The sequence below is a fragment of the Saimiri boliviensis genome, chromosome 12 (genome assembly GCF_048565385.1).
Source record: "Saimiri boliviensis isolate mSaiBol1 chromosome 12, mSaiBol1.pri, whole genome shotgun sequence".
Taxonomy (NCBI): Eukaryota; Metazoa; Chordata; class Mammalia; order Primates; family Cebidae; genus Saimiri; species Saimiri boliviensis.
Window position 1 is genome coordinate 42,945,746 of NC_133460.1, and position 22,069 is coordinate 42,967,814.

Here is a 22,069-nt window from a genome sequence, read left to right on the forward strand (position 1 = left end):
TTCAGGACATAGGTGTAGGCAAGGACTTCATGACCAAAACGCCAAAAGCAATGGCAACAAAAGCCAAAATAGACAAATGGGACCTAATCAAATTCCACAGCTTCTGCACGGCAAAAGAAACAGTCAGTAGAGTGAATCGGCAACCAACAGAATGGGAAAAAATTTTTGCAGCCTACCCATCTGACAAGGGGCTGATATCCAGAATTTACAAAGAACTAAAGCAGATCTACAAGAAAAAAACAAACAAGCCCATTCATAAATGGGCAAAGGATATGAACAGATACTTTACAAAAGAAGACATACAGGAGGCCAACAAACATATGAAAAAATGCTCATCATCACTGGTCATCAGAGAAATGCAAATCAAAACCACATTGAGATACCATCTCACACCAGTTAGAATGGCGATCATTAAAAAATCTGGAAACAACAGATGCTGGAGAGGATGTGGAGAAATAGGAACACTTTTACACTGTTGGTGGGAATGTAAATTAATTCAACCATTGTGGAAGACAGTGTGGCGATTCCTCAAGGACCTAAAAATAGAAATCCCATTTGACCCAGCAATCCCATTACTGGGTATATATCCAAAGGATTATAAATCATTCTACTACAAGGACACGTGCCCACGAATGTTCATTGCAGCACTGTTTACAATAGCAAAGACCTGGAACCAACCCAAATGACCAGCGATGAAAGACTGGATCGGGAAAATGTGGTACATATACACCATGGAATATTACGCAGCCATCAAAAATGATGAGTTCACGTCCTTTGTAGGGACATGGATGAACCTGGAAACCATCATTCTCAGCAAACTGACACAAGAGCAGAAAATCAAACACCGTATATTCTCACTCATAGGCGGGTGTTGAACAATGAGAACATATGGACACAGGGAGGGGAGCACTACACACTGGGGTCCGTTGGGGGGAAATGGGGGAGGGGCGGGGGGGTGGGAAGGTGGGAAGAGATAGCATGGGGAGAAATGACAGATACAGGTGAGGGGACGGAAGGCAGCAAACCACACTGCTATGTGTGTACCTATGCAACAATCTTGCATGTTCATCACATGTACCCCAAAACCTAAAATACAAAAAAAAAAAGATACAAAAAAAATGGTCGATCAAGGGGAAAATCAGTAATTAAATAAGTACAAGAAAATGATATATACAATGGCTACATAAATTAGACTGGCTGTTTACTTAAATGTATACCTATTCAACACTGGCTCCTCTCAATATTAGGCATATTCAGAGGGTTACTGTTGCAACGTCTGTCACCTAAATACTAAATGTAGATGTTCAAATATATTCATTTTGCTGTAAGACTGGAGGCCAAAGGCCAGGGTATAGCCTATATTCCAAAGAATAAAAAGATGTCTGGCCTTCCATCTTGGCAACTGAGAGATAATCTCCAGGGCTCTAGAATGTCTTGCTTCATAGGAGTACCTGCTTGACAGGAGTATTTTTGTTTGTCTGAAGGCTTTGGCCACTGGACAGTTTAACAATGTAATTTACGATGGGAGCTTCAGGCATTTCAGTATCAGTTCTGATCTCCAGATGAAGTGAGAACTAAAGTTATTAGTCTGATCTCCCAGAGACCAAAGCTATGCCATGCAGACAGTATGTGATTCTGAGCCCCAGTAAAACTGGAAAAGTAAAGACTCAGATTAGTTTCTCCACTGACAATACTCACACACTGTGGACATAACGAGATAATGCTAGACATGACTGCACAGGGAGAAGAAGACAAAAGTCTCACATTTAGATTCCTCCTGGATTCTGTACCCTAAGCATCTCTTCCCCTGGCTGGTTTTAATTTGTATACTTTTTCTGCAATAAACTGTAGGCATGGGACGGGCGCGGTGGCTCACTCCTATAATCCCAGCACTTTGGGAGGCTGAGGTGGGCTGATCGCGAGGTCAGGAGATCAAGAACATCCGGGCCAACATGGTAAAACCTTGTCTCTACTAAAAATACATAAATTAGCTGGGCATGGTGGCATGCACCTGTAGTCCCAGCTACTCAAGAGGCTGAGGCCGGATACTCACTCACTTGAACCCAGGAGGTGGAGGCTGCAGTGAGCCAAGATCGCACCACTGCACTCCAGTCTGGCAACACAGCGAGACTCCATCTTAAAAATTAATTAATTAATTAAACGGTAGGCATAAATTTAACAGGTCTCAGTGAGTTATCAATCTTCCAGTGATTTATTAACCCTGAGGATGGCTTCCAGAATGCCTCAAACTTGCAACTACTGCCAGAAGTGAGGGTGTTGTTCTCTTATGGAGGTTTCTCTCAAAGTGTACACCTATCTAAACTCACTGCTGTGCTATACTGAGGTTTTATTTATATATTGTCTTGCTTAATCTTCACTACTCTTGTGTGGCAGATATTTCTATTATGAATACAGTGAGACCTACAGAGTATAAATAACTTACTTTCACCCAGACCTTAGCAGTAAATGGAAGAATCAGGATTTGAACGAAAAAATATGCCACAAAGTCTATGTCTTTAAGGCATATTACACTGCCTTCCTTGATAACTGCTATGCTGGGATTTTTTTTTTCCCTCAATTCTAACATTCTTTAAGTCTATAATATCTAAGGTCACATAAAACCATGCAAATCTACAAAGTAAACAAGTAATTAAGGTAGACTTAAGCCTTAAATAATCTTCATTATATTTTACTTTGTTATGATGTAAGCTGCCATTTTTATTAAGTGTTAATTCTTTATGTATTAAGGAAAGATTTTTTTAAATGCTGCATTAGCAAAACACAAACAGTACCTAACAAAGTGTATTAACAGAAATGTAAAACAAGTTTGCTAAAATAACTCATTTGAAGAAAACTACCTCCAAAATATAAAACACAGAATAACAAATTATATGAAATTTCCAGTTTGCTAGAAAATAACAGTTGCTTTTAGGGAAAAGATAATTTTGCAAAATTCCACTATTGTAAGGAAATCACTTTGATTACTTTATAAGTAATCAGCCTGTTGCCCAGGCTGCAGTGCAGTGGCATAATCACAGCTCACCACAGCCTTGTACTCTTGGATTCAAGCAATCCTGCAACCTCAGCTGCCTGAGTAGCTGGGACTACAAGGCTTGGGCCATTACACTAGGCTAATTTTTTTTTTTTCCCCTTTGGTAGGGATGGGGGTATCATTATGTTGCCCTGACTGCTCCTGAACTCCCAGACTCAAGCAATTCTCCTGCCTCAACCTCCCAAAATGGTGAGATTACTGGCCATGAGCCACTGTCCCCAGCCTATGATACTTCTTAAATACATAATTCTAGCGCTGATATAATTAAGATTTACGGTTTTCATTTAAATTTTATTTCTCTACATTTTCCTAAAGTATGTGTAATTTATCACTTTTAAAGCTGCATAATATGCCAAAATATAAACAGCATTCACAAATTGTTGAACATCAAGGTTGTTCCATTATTTTCTTCTTTAATAAGACTGCAATAAACATCTTTCTTCACATAATATTATGTCTTTCATTTTTTGTAATCTGCAGCTCCCACCAGTGTCTGGTTCATATGAGGCATGTGACAAACGTTAGCTGAACTGAATACAGTTTTTAAAAACCTTTTTGAAGCACAGTTTCATAAGACTAGAATTAATGAATCAAAGAGTATGAACTTCTTATGGTTCTTACAACATAATACTTTACAAAAGAACACTGTTATTTTATAATCCATAAGATATTGAGTGTGTGTACTCGTCCACTGCAATATACGCCACTATTAAATTTTATCATTTAAAAAGCTTAATATTTTATTACGTATAATTTGATCTCTTAAAGTGCTTTACCTTGTAGAGAAATAATCCTGAAGTTAGCATATTCTGTCATTATTTCCATTTCATTATTTAACAAAGCACAAAAAGACTATACAACTGTTAATTCTAATTGTGAAATTATATATATGTAAAATTATATATATGTAAAAACTCTAAATGAAAATACTCAAAAGCTCATTTCTGATTTGGAACATGGCGTATTTTCACATTTTAGTAAAATTTGCTTGAGGCTATAATCTAGACCAATTTTGGCAATATAACTGTTGGAATACAAAGGTAATCTTGTCCCAAAGAGCAGAGAACTCTATTTTCCTTTGAGAGGGTTTCTTTTGGAACAGACAGTAACTAAAAAGCATTCTCACTAAAAGAGTAATTTAAAATAAATAAATTGCTAAGAGTGTACATGTTTATGATGTAATTACAATTCCTGGTTGAACCAGAATTACCTATCTATGAAGGAAAAGCTACACAGAGAAATAGTCTGAGTTTCCTAAAACTCAATTCAGAAATTCAGGTAAATTATCAAAGACTTGAATATTTAAGTCAATTGTGAGGACGTCTATTTCTTCCTTTAACATCTTTAAAATAACACATTTCAGGTAATTTTACATTTTTCCACTTGGCAATTTCAGAAATCAAATTTGTATCGAATTAGAATGGGCATTATAAGCTTTTTAGTATTTGTGTTTTATTATGTATTGATATGTTTAAAACTGGTAACTCAGTTTTACCACAATTGGGTGATTTTGCCTTCCTGTCCTATGATATTATCATGTTAATAGCCAGAAAACTTGTGATAACTCCCAGTAGGGTTCTTTTTCACTACCTGGGTTACAGCACATTCATCACTTTAAATAAATAATTTACTTTACTTACTTTCTAAGATGGGTAAAGCACTGTGCTAGACTCCAGGGAACCACACATAGATGACTAAGACACGACTCCTGTCCTCAAAGAACTTACAATCTATTAAGGGAAGACAGACATGCAAACAAATAGGTATAATACACAGCAGAATGTGCTGATTGTTAAAACAGAGGTACAAAACAAAGTTCTATAAAAGCACAAGATGGTTATATAGGAGCACTGGTTGGGGTGATCTGGAAGGCTGGGCCAGCAGAAAAGTAGTAGAAAACTCTGCCCCTTAGAAAATACAGCAGTGTTACAGCCCACCTGGGTTAGGGTCGAAGCCCCACTCCCCACAGAAGGTTTTCCTAAAGGAGATGGAGCCAGGGCCCTAACCCAGTTAGGTAGGTGATTCGTTGATTTCAATTATGAATGCCAACACTTTCCTTCCCTGGTGCAGATAAATGTGCTTTCGCAAGTATTTTACTTTATTAAAAAGTAAATAAAATTTAACAATCTATTAAGTAACTTACATGAAGATGCAAGTTACCTTAGCCTACAGCATTAGAATGCCCTCAAGTGGTACTCTGATTATACAGGACCAAGCAAAAATATAGACACCACTTCAGCATTGTGCATGTGGTGCTCCCATAAATGTTTTGCTACTGATATCCTAGAAAGAAAGATGAACCAGACAATTCCAGAAGTAGCCTGGGTATTATACTATCCATATTTTGTTGACGATGCAATTACGTTAAACTTTTAAAAATACACTTTAAAATATGTTAATGAGACAACAGGATTTGTTTTTGTCTTGTCATGATATCAAGAACCAGCAGGTATACTGCTGGTTTCCACTAATTTCTAGGTATAAGAGGTAGACAAGATAACATAATCAATATGTAATATTTAACAGGTACCACACGAGGAGTGAAACAACTAGAAAGAGGATAATAAATACAAACATGTTTAAATACAAAAGAACATAAAGCAAGTATCATGTGCACATAAACAGAAACATTAAATTTGTAAAAAATTAAAGACAAAGTATTAGTTTCTACTGTATTTCATTTTACTGCCATCTCATATACAGATCCCTCAAATTTCTCAAATCTGTAGATACAGTATTTCATTATGCTGTAGGAATTTTTAAATGCTGAACTTCATAATTGCTGTTAATAGACATCCTTAGAAAAGCTTAATTTTAATGAACAGAAAAGGAAACAACAGAATCTCAGTAATATCTACTATATATAAACGAATGTTTGCAAAATGCTTATGAAACTTAAATTGACTATTTTCTTAAGTATTATAGACAAGCATTCCCACTCCACTTGCTTATTAATTTTTTACAATCTTCTAAAACAAAAGAAAGAAAAAAAGGAAGTAAGGAGGGTAGGCAAGCACACATTACCTGACTATTGGAATTAATGACGATATCCCATTGTATAGACTTTAAACATACAGTTCAAAAAGACTTGCTATCAAACAATTAGCTGAGCAAACTATGAAACAAATATGACAAAAAGTTATAATATTTGTAATAATATAAAGAAAGCTGATAACAAATATAAAACATAAAACCCTAATAAGTACTAAAGAATAACAATTCACTAAAAATATAATTTGCTCATAAACATGAAAAAAAAGAACCATATTAAAGGAATGCAAACTCAAACAACGAATATTACTTCAAAATATCCAATTAGCAGAGAAAGAATAACGTTTAATGCTGCATCCCCTTAGGATGTAAAATTCCTCCTGTTTTGGCCAAACATCTGTGTTTTAAAACAAAATAAACAAAATAAATACTGCTTACAAGGGTGTGATGAGATAAAAACACCCCAACACTGACTGGGGACAATGGCAGTCAGTACAATCTTTAGACAATTTGTGAAGAGTAACAGGAGATAGATTTTTGTGGCTTTCAAGTTCATACCCTGTGATCATTAATTCTACTACTATAAATATAAATTTTTAAAAATCAGAGAGGCAGATAAAGGCTTACAATAGTATTTATCCCAGTTATTTATAATGCTCCCTAAAACTGCAAACAACTACAATGCCAAACATTTAGGAAATGGTTCATTATAACGGTAAATATTATGCAGCCATTAAAAATGATCTTAAATTACTACTCAGGAGGAGAAATGTAGAGGATAGACGTTAAGCAAAAAAAGCAGGATCTACAATTTTAATTCAGTCTTAGCTAAAACTGTTTAAAAGAAGGCAGAGATTTTGTACTCTGCTAATTTGTCAAATTCATTTATTAGTTCTAATAGGCTTTGTTATTGTCAAGTCTTTACGATTTTCTACATATAAGATCATATCACAGACATAATTTTACTTCTTTCCAATTTAAATGCTTTAAATGTCTTTTTCTGGTCTAATTTCTGGACTATGACTTCAAATACTATGTTGAATGGACAAGACAAAAGCAGGGATTCCTTGTCTTATTCCTGATCTTGGAGAAAAAAACCTTCAGTCCTGCACCACTGACTAGGACATTGCCTAAGTAACATGATATGAAATCAACACATAAAAATCAGTTTGCTTTCTTTCCTTTTTTTTTTTTTCTTGAGGCAAGGTCTTGGTTTGTCACCCAGGGTGGAGTGTACTGGTGTAAAGAGCTCACTGCAGCCTTGAAGTCCTGGGCTCAAGGGATCCTCCCACCTCAGCTTCCCAAGTAGCTAGGACTACAGGCTCATGCCTGGCTAGTTTCTATATGACTATAATGAATAACCTGAAAATGAAATAACAAAAAATTCCATTTGCAAGAGCATCAAAAAATAAATTACCTAGGAGGTGAAATAAATACACACTGAAACTACAAAACACAACTAAACAAAATTAAAGAAAATACAAGCAGGTAAAAAGGCACCCCTGTCCAAGGACTAGAAGACTTTAATATTTATACGTGTGTGTGTAGTTTTAGAGACAAGATCTCACTCTGTTACCCAGGCTTGAGAGCAGTAACACAAATGGCTCACTGCAGCCATCAACTCCTGGGCATATGCAATCCTTCCACCTTAGCTTCTCAAGTAGCTGAGCCTACAGGCATGAGCCATCACACTCGGCTTATTTTATTTTTTTGCAGAGAAGGGCTTGCCGTGTTGTTCAGCCTGGTCTTGAGCTCCCGGCCTCAAGCAATCCTCTCACCTTTGCTTCCCAAAGAGCTGGGATTATAGGTGTAAGCCACAGCACCCAGCCCTTAATATTAAGATGTCTACCACCAAAATCCATCTACAGATTCAGTGCAATACCCATCAAAATCCAAGTGACGTTTTTCTGGTGAAAAAGAAAACTCCCTCCTAAAGTTCATAGGCAATCTCAAGGAATTCTCAACAGCCAAAACTATCCTGAAAAAAATAAAGTTGACGGAAAAACATTTCCTGATTTCACAATGTACTACAAAGCAACAATATTGGTATCACAGTAAGAACAGACATATAGACCAATGGAATGGAACAGAAAGCCTAGAAACAAATCCTTGCATATACAGTCAAAATATTTTCTACAAGGGTGGCAAAGACCATTCATTGGGGCAAAGGCAGTCTTTCAACAAATAAAAACAGACAAGTTGGGCTTCATCAAAATTTAAAAGTTTTGTGCAGCAAAGGCCATTGCTAAGAGAGTAAAAAGGCAACCTGTAAAATGAGAGAAAATGTTACCAAATCAAGTATCTAATAAGGGAGTAATATCAAGAATACATAGAGAAATCCTAAAACTCAACAACAACAACAACAACAACAACAACAACAACAACAACAACAACAGGATCCAATTAAAAGCAGGCAAATAATTTGAATAGGTATTTCTCAAAAGACATACAAATGGCCAATAAACATGTGAGAAGATGCTCAACATCACATTAAGCATTAGAGAAATATAAAACAAAACCACACCACAATGAGATGCCATTTCATACCTACTGAGAATACAAAAAAAAAAAAAAAAAAAGAAAGAAAGAACATAAGCTGGCACGGTGGCTCATGCCTGTAATCCCAGCACATTGGGAGGCCAAGGCGGGCGGATCACGAGGTCAAAATATGGAGACCATCCTGGCCAACGTGGTGAAAAAAAATGTATTAAAATATTTAATAACGGGTAATTCTTCTTGGTTTGTTGATCAGTGAATTACTGTGGGTTGCAGTGGGCCAAGATCATGCCACTGCACTCCAGCCTGGGCAACAAAGCGAGACTCCATCTCAAAAAAAAAATTCTTTTTTTAGCTAGGCATGGTGGTACACATCTTAGTCCTAGCTACTGGGGAGGCCAAGGTGGGATGATTTTTTTGAGCTCAGAAGTTCAGGGCTGCAGTGAGATGTGATCACACCACTGCATTCCAACCTGGGTGAAAAAGTGAGACCTTGTCCAAATAAATACATAAATAGTACGGCCAAAAAAAAAAAAAAGAGAGAGAACCAGAGTAATATGCTTTATTTAAAAAAAAATCAAAAAGTATAATATATGTATTACTATATATACAATATATACAATTTATCTCTTAGTGATAGGACTAAAGATGATAATTTCTTACCACAGCATTTTTCAAATTTTTCACCACATACATTTTTTGGTCTAAGATAAAAATTTTTTTAAAAGTTGGTGATTATTTAAGTAGGCCTAATTTCAAGGCTAAGAGGTTTTCAACAGAAACAACTTTGTAAAATTATGACAGAATTATCATTAAGCAGTACTTCCCAGTAGAAATTTTAAAATTCTCTCTAAAATCAGTATTTTATGAATACAAAGCAGAAATTCTCAATCTTAACTGCCTTCAAGAAAGGGCAAACCTTTTCTAAAGTTTCATTAATTTTTTAACTATGATATTGACGTACAGTTTTTCATACTCTTGATGCTGTTTCCTGCTTTTGAGAATTCTCATATAAAATTCACCAATATGTTATAATTATTCATAAATACTCACAAAATTTTATCCAGTTTTTGGGTTAAGGTCTATAAAATTAAAATAATGCTAGTAATCGTTTAAAGTTTTACACGAAGAATTCAACATACTCATTACATACTTTTTAAATCCTACTATGGATAAAATTTTCCTCTTTAGTTTGCTTTGCAAACTTTCCTATCAAAACTACAGGTCAGACAGATATTATTTTAACCTTTCAATACTGTTTAAAAATTTAAAAGGAACTACCCTAACTCATTAGTTATACTAAAGACCTGCAATAATGTTTCAGTGGCTTTTCAGGTATTTCTTTGATAGTATCCTAAGAAGAAAACTTTTATAAATATTGCAAATTTGTTACATGCTAGATGCTCTGCCAGAAAACAGGGATAACAATGTTTAAATGAATATGGTTCTTTTCTTAATACAATTTAATGATCTTGTTTACTTCCTTTTTTTTTTTCCTTAAATAAAACTCTTCAACCTACCAGGGAATTTGCTGAAAATTATATTTTCTTAAATGAAACATATCCTGATAAGAAGTAATTTAATCCATTAATTGAATATATAATTACACATTAAACCTCTATCACCCACAAAGACTTACTGATTAACAAATCAAGAAGAATTACTCATTACTAAATGTTTTAATACAGTGTGTTCCATCTTCTACTTAACAAAGTTTCATTCAGCAAAGTTGTTCCGCATGACATATAGTCAACTATCTCTCAGGTGACTTTCACCCAATTTATAAACTTATTTATGAACTACATAAGCTGACAGAATACTAATAAAGAGACACATAAAGCTGTTTTAACAAAATGAAGGCAGTATCTTGAAATCTCCGCAAGATACGCCAGAAACTCTTCAGAAATATCAACTTACAAATCACTAAGATGAATCTAAACTTTTATTCAATTCTTGGTCTTAAATTTTTATTTATTTATTTGTTTCTAGAGATAGGGGTCTCACTGTCACCCCAGCTGGAGTGCAGTGGTGTGACAGTAACTCACATAGTCTTGGTCTTGGGCTCAAGTGATCCTCCCACCTCAGCTTCCCAAGTAGCTGGGACTACAGGTATGTGCCAACAAACCCAGCTAATTTTTTGGGGGTGGGGGTAAAGATGGGGTCTCGCTTTGTTGTCTAAGCTGATCTCCAACTCCTGGCTTGAAGCAATCATCCTGCCTCAGCCTCCCTAAGCGCTAGTTTTACAGGCATCAGTCACCACACCTGGCCATTGTTTTGTTGTTGTTTTTTGTTTTTAACAAACAAACAAAAATGCTTAATGAAACAGGAATAGATCTTACCAATGCAGGCCACTGAATCTGTTTGCTCTTTGATCCCTGAGTCTGGCTAGGGTCATTCCTTTTGGCCCAGATTAAGTGGTATTCCACCAAGAAAGTTGAAAAATCTTCATAAACTTTAACCCACTCTCGTTTATCCCATTCAAGATCATCAAATTCCACATACACCTATGAAAACAAAAACACAAAATTCAATAAGCAAAATAAAAGAGTGGTATATCTTTTTTACTGACACATAATAATTGTACATATTTATGGGGTACATACGATATCTTGATACATGCACACAATGTGTAATGATCAAATAAGGGTAATTAGAATATCCACCATCTCAAATATTTATTATTTATCTGTGATAGAAGCATTTCAAATCCTCTCTTCTAGCTATTTTGAAAAATACAATAAATTACTGATAACGATAGTTACCATACTGTGCTATCAAACACTAACACTCATTCTAATTGTAGAAAGCAGAAAAGGGAACTCTAGTGCACTGTTGGTGGGAATGTAACTTAGTACATTCAATACGGAGAACAGTATGGAAGTTCCTCAAAAAACTAAAAGTAGATCTACCATAAGATCTGGTAATCCCACTGCTGGGTAAATATCCACAAGAAAGGAACACATATTGAAGAGATAGCTGCACATCATTGTTTATTGCAACACTATTTCCAATAGCAAGGATATGGAATCAACCTAAGTATCTATCAACATAGGAATGGACAAAGAAAATGTGGTGTGTGTATATATATATATATATATATATATATATATACACACAATAGGATACAATTAGGTCATTAAAAAGAACAAAATATTGTCATCTGCAGCAGTATGAATGAAACTGGAGGTAATTATGTTATATGAAATAAGCAAGGTACAGAAAGACAGATATCACACGTTCACACTCATATGTAAGAGCCAAAATTTGGATCTTGGCCCAGAATGGTGGCTCATGCCTGTAATCCCAGCACTTGTGAGAGGCAAGAGATGGGAGGATCACCTGAGCCCAAGACTTCAAGACCAGCCTTGACAACATAGTGAATTCCTGACTCTAACAAAAGAGAAAAGTAAAAAACTTAGCTGGACATAATGGCACATGCCTGTAGTCCCAGCTACTCAGGAAGCTGAAACGGGAAGATCACTTGAGCCCAGGAATTTGAGGCTTCAGTGAGCTATGATCGCTACAGTCTGCGATGATCGTGCCACTGCACTGCAGCCCAGGTGACAGAGTGAGACCCTGCCTACTTAAAAAACAAACAAAAAGCGGATCTCATGGAGATAGAGGGTAGAACGATGATGTTCAGAGGCTAGAATGGGTGAAGGGGGGAGATGAAAAGGGGTTGGTTAATGAGTATAACATTTAAAATATGTATATTTTTTAATTTAAAATATATTTATATTTTAATATATATATAACATTTAAAATATGAAGTTGAATTAGAAAGGACATTACTTCCTGTTTATTTTTCTTAAATAAAACTCTTCAAATGACCAGAGAATTGATTAACAAATTAATTCTTTAACTTAACATTTTTCATAAAACCATCATTTAACTTTCCTTAATCAGATTATGTCCCTTACTTATGACAGGGAGATAAACCATAACTATATTGAGAAAGGCAATTTACAGTGTTGATTAGTAAAGACTGGTTCATTATCTTCTAAATGTACACTAATAATGATGTTTATATTGATGATTCTAGAAGCAGAGGTTAGAAAATGTCTTTAAAGAGTAAACAGTATTTCAGATTTTGCAAAACAGATGGTTTCTATCATAATTACTTCTGTCTCTGCCACAGACAACCACAGACAATATGTAAACAATTAAGCTTGACTTTATTCTAATAAAACACTACTTTCAAAGGTAGCCAATGGTATACACATGGCTCAACGTATGAAATTCAATTAATATAATATACCACACATTAACAGAATAAAGAGAAAAAATCATCTTTAATGATGCTGAAAAAGCATCTGGTCAAATTTCACAGCTTTTCATGATTAAAAATACCCAACAAACTAGGAACAGAAGGAAAATATCTAAATATAAAAAGGTCAGTATGAAAAACTCACTGCTAACATCATACACAACAGTAAAAAATCAAACGTATTTCCTCTAAGATGGGAACAAGACAAGGATGTCACAATTTGGAAAACCAAAACTGACTCTTACAGGCCATTCATCATTCAGCCTTTTCCTCCACCCCTACTTGCATTCTTTTGCATTCATTCCCAAGATTAGCTATTCACAGAATTGTCTTTCCAACTTATTAGTTACGTTGGAAGCAGTCTTCTCATTGCTTATATTTTTATCCTAATTCTGCCATCTATCTTCTCCTCCCTTATAGATAAAGACTTTCTATTTCCACTTACTTGAATCATGGCTGTTCTTTTGGCCCAGCTCAAGTTCTTCAATGATGTTTATGTCCTCCTACCTCAACTCCAACTTAGCTTTGAACTTCTACTCCAATTATTTTTCACAGCTTACACTGTATGAGTATATAAGCAAAGAGCATCTTCTGTCTCTATATATGTACATATATACACACATACATATACATATATATATATATATATATATATATATATTTTTTTTTTTTTTTTTTTTTTTTAATTTTTAAGATGGATTCTAGCTCTGTCACCCAGGCTGAAGTACAGTGGCACAATCCTGGCTCACTGCAACCTCCACCTCCCAGGGTCAAGCAACTCTCCTGACTCAGCCTCCCAAGTAGCTGGGATTACAGGCGCCTGAAACCACATCCAGCTACTTTTTGTATTTTTAGTAGAGACGGGGTTTCATCATGTTGTCCAGACTGGTCTCCAACTCCTGATCTTGTGATCCATCTGCCTTGGCCTCCCAAAGTGCTGGGATTACAAGCGTGAGCCACCTCGCCTGGCCTACCATCCTATATTTTTAAGTGTAATGAAAATATCTTTAAATTATGCATGTAAACTCACTTAAGGTAGAGCTGGCTTTCATTTATTTTTAGTGCCCAGTACAGTACTGCATACATATAAAGTTTTCAATTAACATTAAAAATCACCTGACTCTTGGACTCAATCGTGGTCTTTTAAAAATGAAAGCAGGCCAGGCGCAGTGGCTCATGCCTGTAATCCCAGGGCTTTGGGAAGCTGAGGCAGGTGGATTGCCTTAGGTCAGGAGTTCGAGACCAGCCTGGCCAACACAGTGAAACCCCGTCTCTACTAAAAACACAAAAATCTGGCTGGGTGTGGTGGCAGGTGCCTGTAGTCCCAGGTACTCAGGAGGCTGCGGCAGCAGAATTGCTTGAACACGGGAGGGTGGAGATCATGCCACTGAACTCCAGCCTGGGCAACAGGAGTGAAACTCCATCTCAAAAAAAAAAGGAAGCAACCTGGTAAAACGTAAGTCTGACTGGTGGTGTTTGTTCTGATGCACACTAGGAAGCTTGTTTCAAAAACAAAAAGAAGACTTATCTATTAGAATATCCACTAATGATATCCATTAAAGCTGATATATTAGAATGGGGAAAGAGAAACATGCCCTGGTCAAGGAGTTGACATCTGTCTCTAGTTAGCTGTCCATACCAAGTCAGTGAAGAAATCCAAGTCAAGGAAGAAGCCAACGAAACAGTTGCCTTTTTCTAATAAAACTCATCCTTAAGGGGTTGAGCTGATGTCCAGCTGATATTACACAAAGGTTTCAAACTATACCAAGTTCTCCAGTACTTGAAATCTGTTCTCTTATTTACATACTAAATTTTGGTATAAGAGCTCTGGTAAACCCTAGGAAACTGGAACAGGGACAGTTTTCAGGAAAACCTGCACACTAATTTTGCTTTTCCTTCACAGACAATGATACGGTAATGCTGAAAAAATATTTTAGTTAAAAACCTAAAGAGCCGGGCTGCGTCTGGCTCCCGATCTCACAGCCATTGCAGTACACTGAGCTCCATAGAGACAGCACCAAGGCAAGTGAGAGCCAGACGGGCACTGGGCGACTCTGTGCCTCGCTGAGGAAAAATAAACATGGGCAAAGGAGATTGTAAGAAACCGAGAGGCAAAATGTCATCATATGCATTTTTTGTGCAAACTTGTCGGGAGGAACATAAGAAGCACTACCCAGATGTTTCAGTCAACTTCTCAGAGTTTTCTAGTAAGTGCTCAGAGAGGTGGAAGACCATGTCTGCTAAAGAGAAAGGAAAACCTATATTCCTCCTAAAGGGGAGACAAAAAAGAAGTTCAAGGATTCCAATGCAACCAAGAGGCCTCCTTTGGCCTTTTTCCTGTTCTGCTCTAAGTACTGTCCAAAAATCAAAGGAGAAAATCCTGGCCTGTCCATTGGTAATGTTGTGAAGAAACTGGGAGACATGTGGAATAACACTGCTGCAGATGACAAGCAGCCTTATGAAAAGAAGGCTGCGAAGCTGAAGGAAAAATACAAAAAGGATATTGCTGCATATCGAGCTAAAGGAAAGCCTGATGCAGCAAAAAAGGGAGTTGCCAAGGCTGAAAAAAGCAAGAAAAAGGAAGAGGAGGAAGATGAGGAAGATGAAGAGGATGAGGAGGAAGAAGAAGAAGATGATGCTGATGAGTAAGTTGGTTCTATCGCAGTTTATTTTTCTTGTCTATAAAGCATTTAACCTCCCTGTACACAACTCACTCCTTTTAAAGAAAAAAACTGAAATGTAAGGCTGTTTAAGATTTGCTTTTAAACTGTGTCTTTTTTTTTGTATAGTTAACAGACTACCAAATGTGTCTTTAGATAGCCCTATCCTGGTGGTATTTTCAATAGCCACTAACCTTGCCTGGTACAGTATGGGGGTTGTAAATTGGCATGGAAATTTAAAGCAGGTTCTTGTTGGTAAACAGCACAAATTAGTTATATATGGGGATGGTAATTTTTTCATCTTCAGTTGTCTCTGATACAGCTTATATGAAATAATTGTTGTTCTGTTAACTGAATGCCACTCTGTAATTGCAAAAAAAAAAAAAAAAAAAAGTTGCAGCTGTTTTGTTGATATTCTAAATGCTTCTAAGTAAATACAATTTTTTTTTTTTACTTAAAAAAAAACCTAAAGAACCAAGAGGTTTGTTGACACTTTCCTAAACTGAAGATATAAATCAATGTACATTTTTCCGAATGCAAAGCCCTAAGTTTTCTGCATGGTGAGCTTTCCAAATCCACTTTATATTCCATAAACAGTGCTACCAGCAGTTTTCAGAACTTGTTAGAAACACTGGGGACAAAAGACACTTTTTTTTTGTCCCCAATGTTTCTAACAAGTTCTGCTTCTTCCCCTTTGCTGTATAGCCAATTCATCTTCAGATGAGATTATCAAGAACAGTGAAGGGTCTGGAATTTAATTATATACAGACAACTAAACACACACACACACACACACACACACACACACACACCCCACCCCCACCAGCCACCCCCCATATATATTATTGTTTCACAGATTCTGGCAGAAAACGTAAGACTCCTGGGACTTCATAAGTTAGAGCAAAACCAGCAATCAGACTATCATGATGATGCTTGTGCCAGCTTCTCATGATTGTTAAGTCCCATGGGAAGGATGCAAAGGGCCAGAATGGAAACCTGAACACATAGTAAGTTATCTTACAGAAGAGAAGAGAGTGGAACTCACCACTTAGACAGTAAATCCAAGAGAGCCTGCTCTTTGTTTAAGGGAGGTTATTACTTAATCCCTCACAGCTGGCTGCTCAATACACACACAACTCTGAGAAATGATCCAGGCTAAGAGCACTTAGAGTCTTGTATTCTAACACATCCAGCAAGAAAGTGCAGAGACACACAGTGCCCATAGTGGACTGTCTATACCAACACAGATAAAATTTTTTATCAGGCTGGACTGAATAAGAAACTAACCTACCCTTACTGTGTATGAGTGTTTATGTGGGGTGAGGAATGGTGTGGGAGTAGTTTCTTTCCATTAGTTTACAAACTGCCAGTTCATGCATTTTTAGTTAATTATACAGTAACTTAATATTAACTCCTTCCTCATTCCCCTACGTTGGGTCCTTCTGAATGCTTAATTCCATCTTACTAACTAGACCAAAGGGTCCTTGGCAAGAATTGATACACTTTCTGTGGTGGCTCACACCTGTAATCCCAGCACTTTGGGAGGCAAAGGTGGGTGGATCACTTGAGGTCAGGAGTTCGAGACCAGACTGGGCAACATGGTGAAACTCTGTTGCTACTAAAAATACAGAAAACATTAGCTGGGTGTGGTGGCACATGCCTGTAATCCCAGCTACTCAGGAGGCTTATTCAGGGAGGTCAGAACCTTCGAGGCTGAACCTGGTAGGTGGAGGTTGCAGTGAGCCAAGATCACAGCACTGCACTCCAGCCTGGGTGACAAAGTAAGGTTCTGTCTCAAACAAAAAAAAAAAAAAAAAAAAAAAAAAAAAGAAAGAAAAGAAAAGGAATTAGTATGCCTTTTACCTTTTTTGCATCTCTAGAATGGCAGTTGTTGCAGCAAACTAAAGCTCCCGATACAGTTTCAGATAATCAGCACTGAGCAAAACACATCTCAAGTACAATTAAATGACTAACTCGTAAAAACCAAAAATTTTATTTATTTATTTATTTATTTTTTAGAGATGGGGTCTCTGTATGCTGCCCAGGCTGGAGTGCAGTGGCTAGTCACAGGGGCAATCCTACTACTCTTCAGCAGGGGAGTTTTAACCTGCTCCGTTTACAACCTGGGCTGGTTCGCCCCTCCTTAGGCAACCAGGTGGCCCCCTGCTCCTGGGAGGTCACCATATTGATGCCGAACTTAATGCAGAAACCCAACTGGCATAGTGCACTACAGTCTAGAACTCCTGGGCTCAAGTGATCCTCCCACCTCAGCCTCACGAGTAGCTGGGACTACAGGCACACGCCACTGCATCTGGCAAAAACCAAAAATTTAAAATACAATAGATGTATCTAGTAATAAATCACTGTGCTCATAATTATCTAGAGAAAAAGTAACATTTCATTCAGTAAATATTTCTAACTGCACATCAGAGCCAATCGCTATGAACACTGGGAGTTCAGGGAATAATGATCATTCACATATACACATGCATGTATGTGTGTGCCTATGTGTGTATGAAGTTAACAGCCATGGGTACTGATTATTATTATAAGAATTAAGATGATGGGAGAAAAAAGTCAAGCAAAATAATCCACTAAAAATAATTACTTCAAAAGAAAAACAAAAATAATTATTTTATAGTGGACAAGCGGGTAAATAGCCAAATATATAAGAATCATTTTTCCCCCCAAGACAGAGTCTTGCTCTGTCACCCAGGCTGGAGTGCAGTAGCATGATCCTGACTCACTGCAACCTCCGCCACCTGGGTTCAAGCCATTCTCCTGCCTCGGCCTCCCATCTCTAGGTAGTATACATGTTTTCTACAACAGATGTCAACATACTGGCAGTTTTGTCTAAATATAAATATAAATATATATATATATATAATGCTAAGTAATACTAAGCATTAAAAGAAGAGCTATCAGCTGGGCATAGTGGCTCACGTCTATAATTCCAGCACTTTGGGAAGCCAAAGAAGAACTGCTTGAGCCCAGAAGTCCAAAACCAGTCTGGGTGACAGAGCGAGATCCTATCTCAAAAACAAACAAACAAAAAAAGAGCTATCAGACTGTCAGAGGAACCATTTGCAAGAAGAAAAATCAACAGTCATGTAATTCCATTTCTACTATTTTACAAATTTAAATTAATCTAACCCCTGAACTCTGTTTTGTTTTTGTTTTTGTTTTTGAAACAAAGTCTCATTCTATCACCAGGTTGGATTGCAGTGGCATGATCTTGGTTCACTGCAACCTCTGCCTCCTGGGATTAAGCAATTCTTCTGCCTCAGCCTCCCGAATAGCTGGGACTACAGGCGCATGCCACCATGCCCAGCTAATTTTTTTTTTTTTAAGTAGAGACGGGGTTGCACTATGTTGGCCAGGATAGTCTCGATCTCTTGACCTCGTGATCTGCCTGCCTCGGCCTCCCAAAGTGCTGGGATTACAGGCGTAAGCCACCGCGCCTGGCCACCCTTGAACTCTTTAAGCATTATTAGTTACTACAAGAATGTTTCCTTTTCTTCCACATAGCTGATTGCTTCAAAGTGGAAAATGTATTCTGGTTACTTAGTTTGGAGAACTATATTATTAAAATTATATACATCAATGTAATAATAATAGAACTAAGAATTATTTTAGTCTAAATTATAATTTCAGCTCTGCCACTTTTTAATTTTAGAACTTCTAAATAATCCACAATCTTTATCTGCAATGTTACATTTGTAAGAAAAATATGTTTTTTCACATGTTTACTTGGATATACACAGTAAAAACATCAGTTATATAAAAGTTTGAAGAAGATGTTTCAGATTAGCTTTATGCAACACTCTACAAGCAAACCTCAGAGGTACTGCAAGTTTGGTTTCAGACTACTGCAATATAGCAAATGAATACCAAAATGAAGTGAATCACATTAGTTTTTTGGTTTTCCAGTAAGGGTTTGGTTCTTGACCAATGTGAAAGAAACCAAATATTATAATAAAGCAAGTCACATAAATTTGTTGATTTCCCATTGCATACAAAATTATATTTTTAATATATTAAATGTATAATAGCATTATGATTGTGGTACCTCCTGCCTGTAATCCCCACTTTGGAAGGCTGAGGCGGGAGGATCACTTAAACTCAGAAGTTCAAGACCAGCTCAGGCAACATAGTAAGACCTCGTCTTTACGAAAATGAAAAGATTACCCAGCCATGGTGGCATGTGTCTATGGTCCCAGATACTCGGGAGGCTGAAATGGGAGGGTGGCTTCAGGCAGGGAGGTTGAGGCTGCTGTGAGCCATGATCACACCACTGCACTCCAGCCTAGGTGACAGAGCAAAACCCAGTATCAAAATATAAACATAAAAAACGATTTACACATCTTAACTTTTACGTTTTTGTGCTAAAAAATGGTAACAATCATCTGGACCTTCAGTGAGTCCTTGCATCTTTTTGCCAATAAAGAGTCTTGACTCAAGTGTTTTTGGCTGCTGATTGCTCAGGGTGGTGGTAGCTGAAGGAGCGGTATTTGTGACAATTTCTTAAAGTAAGACAACGATAAAGTTCCCCACATCTACTAATTCTTCCCTTCATGAAAGATTTCCCTAGGGCATGCAATATTGTTGGCCATTTTACTCACAGCTGAACCTCATTTGAAACTGGAGTCAATCCTCTCACAAGCTGAGGATCCATTATCACCAAAGGTTATGTAGTATTCAGTTCTATCTCAAAAAACTATGTTCTTTGAGCATTCCTAAGAAACAATGCTTCATTCATTCAAGTTCAATCATGAGATTACAGCAATTCAGTCACATCTTCAGGCTCTAGTTTTAATTTGAAATCTCTTGATATATATACCACATCTGCTGTGACTCCCCCCATGAAAGTCTTGAACACCTGGATGTTGATACTTTGACCTCCTCCCATAAATCATGAATATTCTTAATGGCAAATGAATATCAAATGGTATCTAGAATGATTCCTTTCCAAAAGGTTTTCAATTTACTTTGCCCATATCCATCAGAGGAATCACCACCTCTGGCATATAAAGCTTTACAAAATGTATTTCTTAAATGGTAAGACTTGAAAATCAAAATTATTCCTTAATTCATGGGCTGCAGAATATAACTTGTACTTGCAGGCATGAAAACATTAATCTCCGTCGGAGCTTTTGGGTAAACAGATGTACTGTCAGTGAGCAGTAATACTTTGAAACGAGTATTTTTCTTTGAGTAGTGTATTTTAACAGTGGGCTTAAAATATTCAGAAAAACCTGCTATAAACAGATGTGTTCTCATCCAGGCCTTGTTGTTCCATTTACAGAGCACCTGCAGAGTATATTTAAAATAATTCTTAAGGGCCCTAGGATTTTTGGAATGGTCAATAAGCACCGACTTTAACAAAAAGTCACCCGTTATTTTATGCCCTAACAAGAGATTCGGCCTGTGCATTAAGATTTCTCCATATCAGGCGGAGGTTGCGGTGAGCCGAGATCACGCCATTGCACTCCAGGCTGGGTAACAAGAGCAAAACTCCGTCTCAAAAAAAAAAAAAAAAAAAAAAAAAGATTTCTCCATATCAACAACAATGTTTCATTTTCTTATTATCCCTCTGTTTACTGAAGTAGCACTTTTAATTTCTTCAAAAGTTGTTCTTTGGCAATAACAACTTGACTGTGTGGTGCTACAGGCCTAGCTTTTTGCTGTCTTGGCTTTTACATGCCTTCCTCACTAACCTTAATCATTTCTAGCTTTTTGATTTCAAGTTAGAGATGTGTGACTATTCCTTTCACTTGAAAACATAAAGGCCACTATAGGATTCTTAATTACACTAATTTCAATACTCTTGCATCTGACGGAATAGGGAGGTCCAAGAAGAGAGGAAGAGACAAGGAATGAATGATTAGTAGAGCAGTCAGAACACACACAGCATTAACGGATTAAGTTTGCCTTCTTATATAGGTGTGGCTTCTGGTGCCCCAAAAGAATTACAATACTAACATCAAAGATGACTGATGATTACATGAACATAAGAGATGTAATAATAATAATGTTTGAAATATTGCTATAATTATTAAAATGAAGACATTTTCCCACATGTGGTTGGAAAAATGAAACCGACAGACTTAACAGATGCAAAGTTGTCACAAATCCCACACCTTCCCTGTCCTTCCCCTGGCTTTTTTCTTTGTTTGTTTTTTTAAGAGATAGGGTCTTGCTCTGCCACCCAGGCTGGAGTATAGTGTAAAATAGCTCTCTGCAGCCTCCAACTCCTGGGCTCAATCAATCCTACCACCATGGCCTCACAAGCCTCTGGGACTACAGGCACGTGTTACCATGTCCTGGCTACAACTTTCTTTTTAAATTTATTTCAAACATGGGGTCTTGCTATATTGCTCAGGCTAGTCTCAAACTCCTCGTCTCAAGCAATCCTCTCACCTCAACCTCCCAAGTAACTGGGATTACAGGTGCATGCCACTGCACCTATCATAAAACCTCAAATTTGTTTAAAACAATTCTGCATCTGCTAAGTGCAATAAAGCAAACAACGATAAAAAAATGTATATATACTTAGCTGGGTGTGGTGGCTCACGCCTGTAATCTCAGCACTTTGAGAGGCTA

At 37.0% G+C, this 22,069-nt stretch overlaps 1 protein-coding gene and 1 pseudogene across 2 annotated transcripts in view; one reads left to right on the top strand and one right to left on the bottom strand.

The window, feature by feature from the left end:
* The window catches only part of JMJD1C (jumonji domain containing 1C), a 333,992-nt gene that overhangs the window by 220,212 nt on the left and 91,711 nt on the right, over nucleotides 1-22,069 (bottom strand). The window contains exon 2 of one of the 2 annotated variants that reach the window (XM_039477778.2): nucleotides 10,879-11,043. In XM_039477778.2, coding sequence (XP_039333712.2) covers nucleotides 10,879-11,043 — 165 coding nt within the window. Of the gene's footprint in view, nucleotides 1-10,878; nucleotides 11,046-22,069 lie in introns of those variants that run through there. The other variant, XM_074382291.1, reaches the window with a different exon arrangement.
* LOC120367341 (high mobility group protein B1 pseudogene) lies at nucleotides 14,875-15,455 on the top strand (annotated as a pseudogene).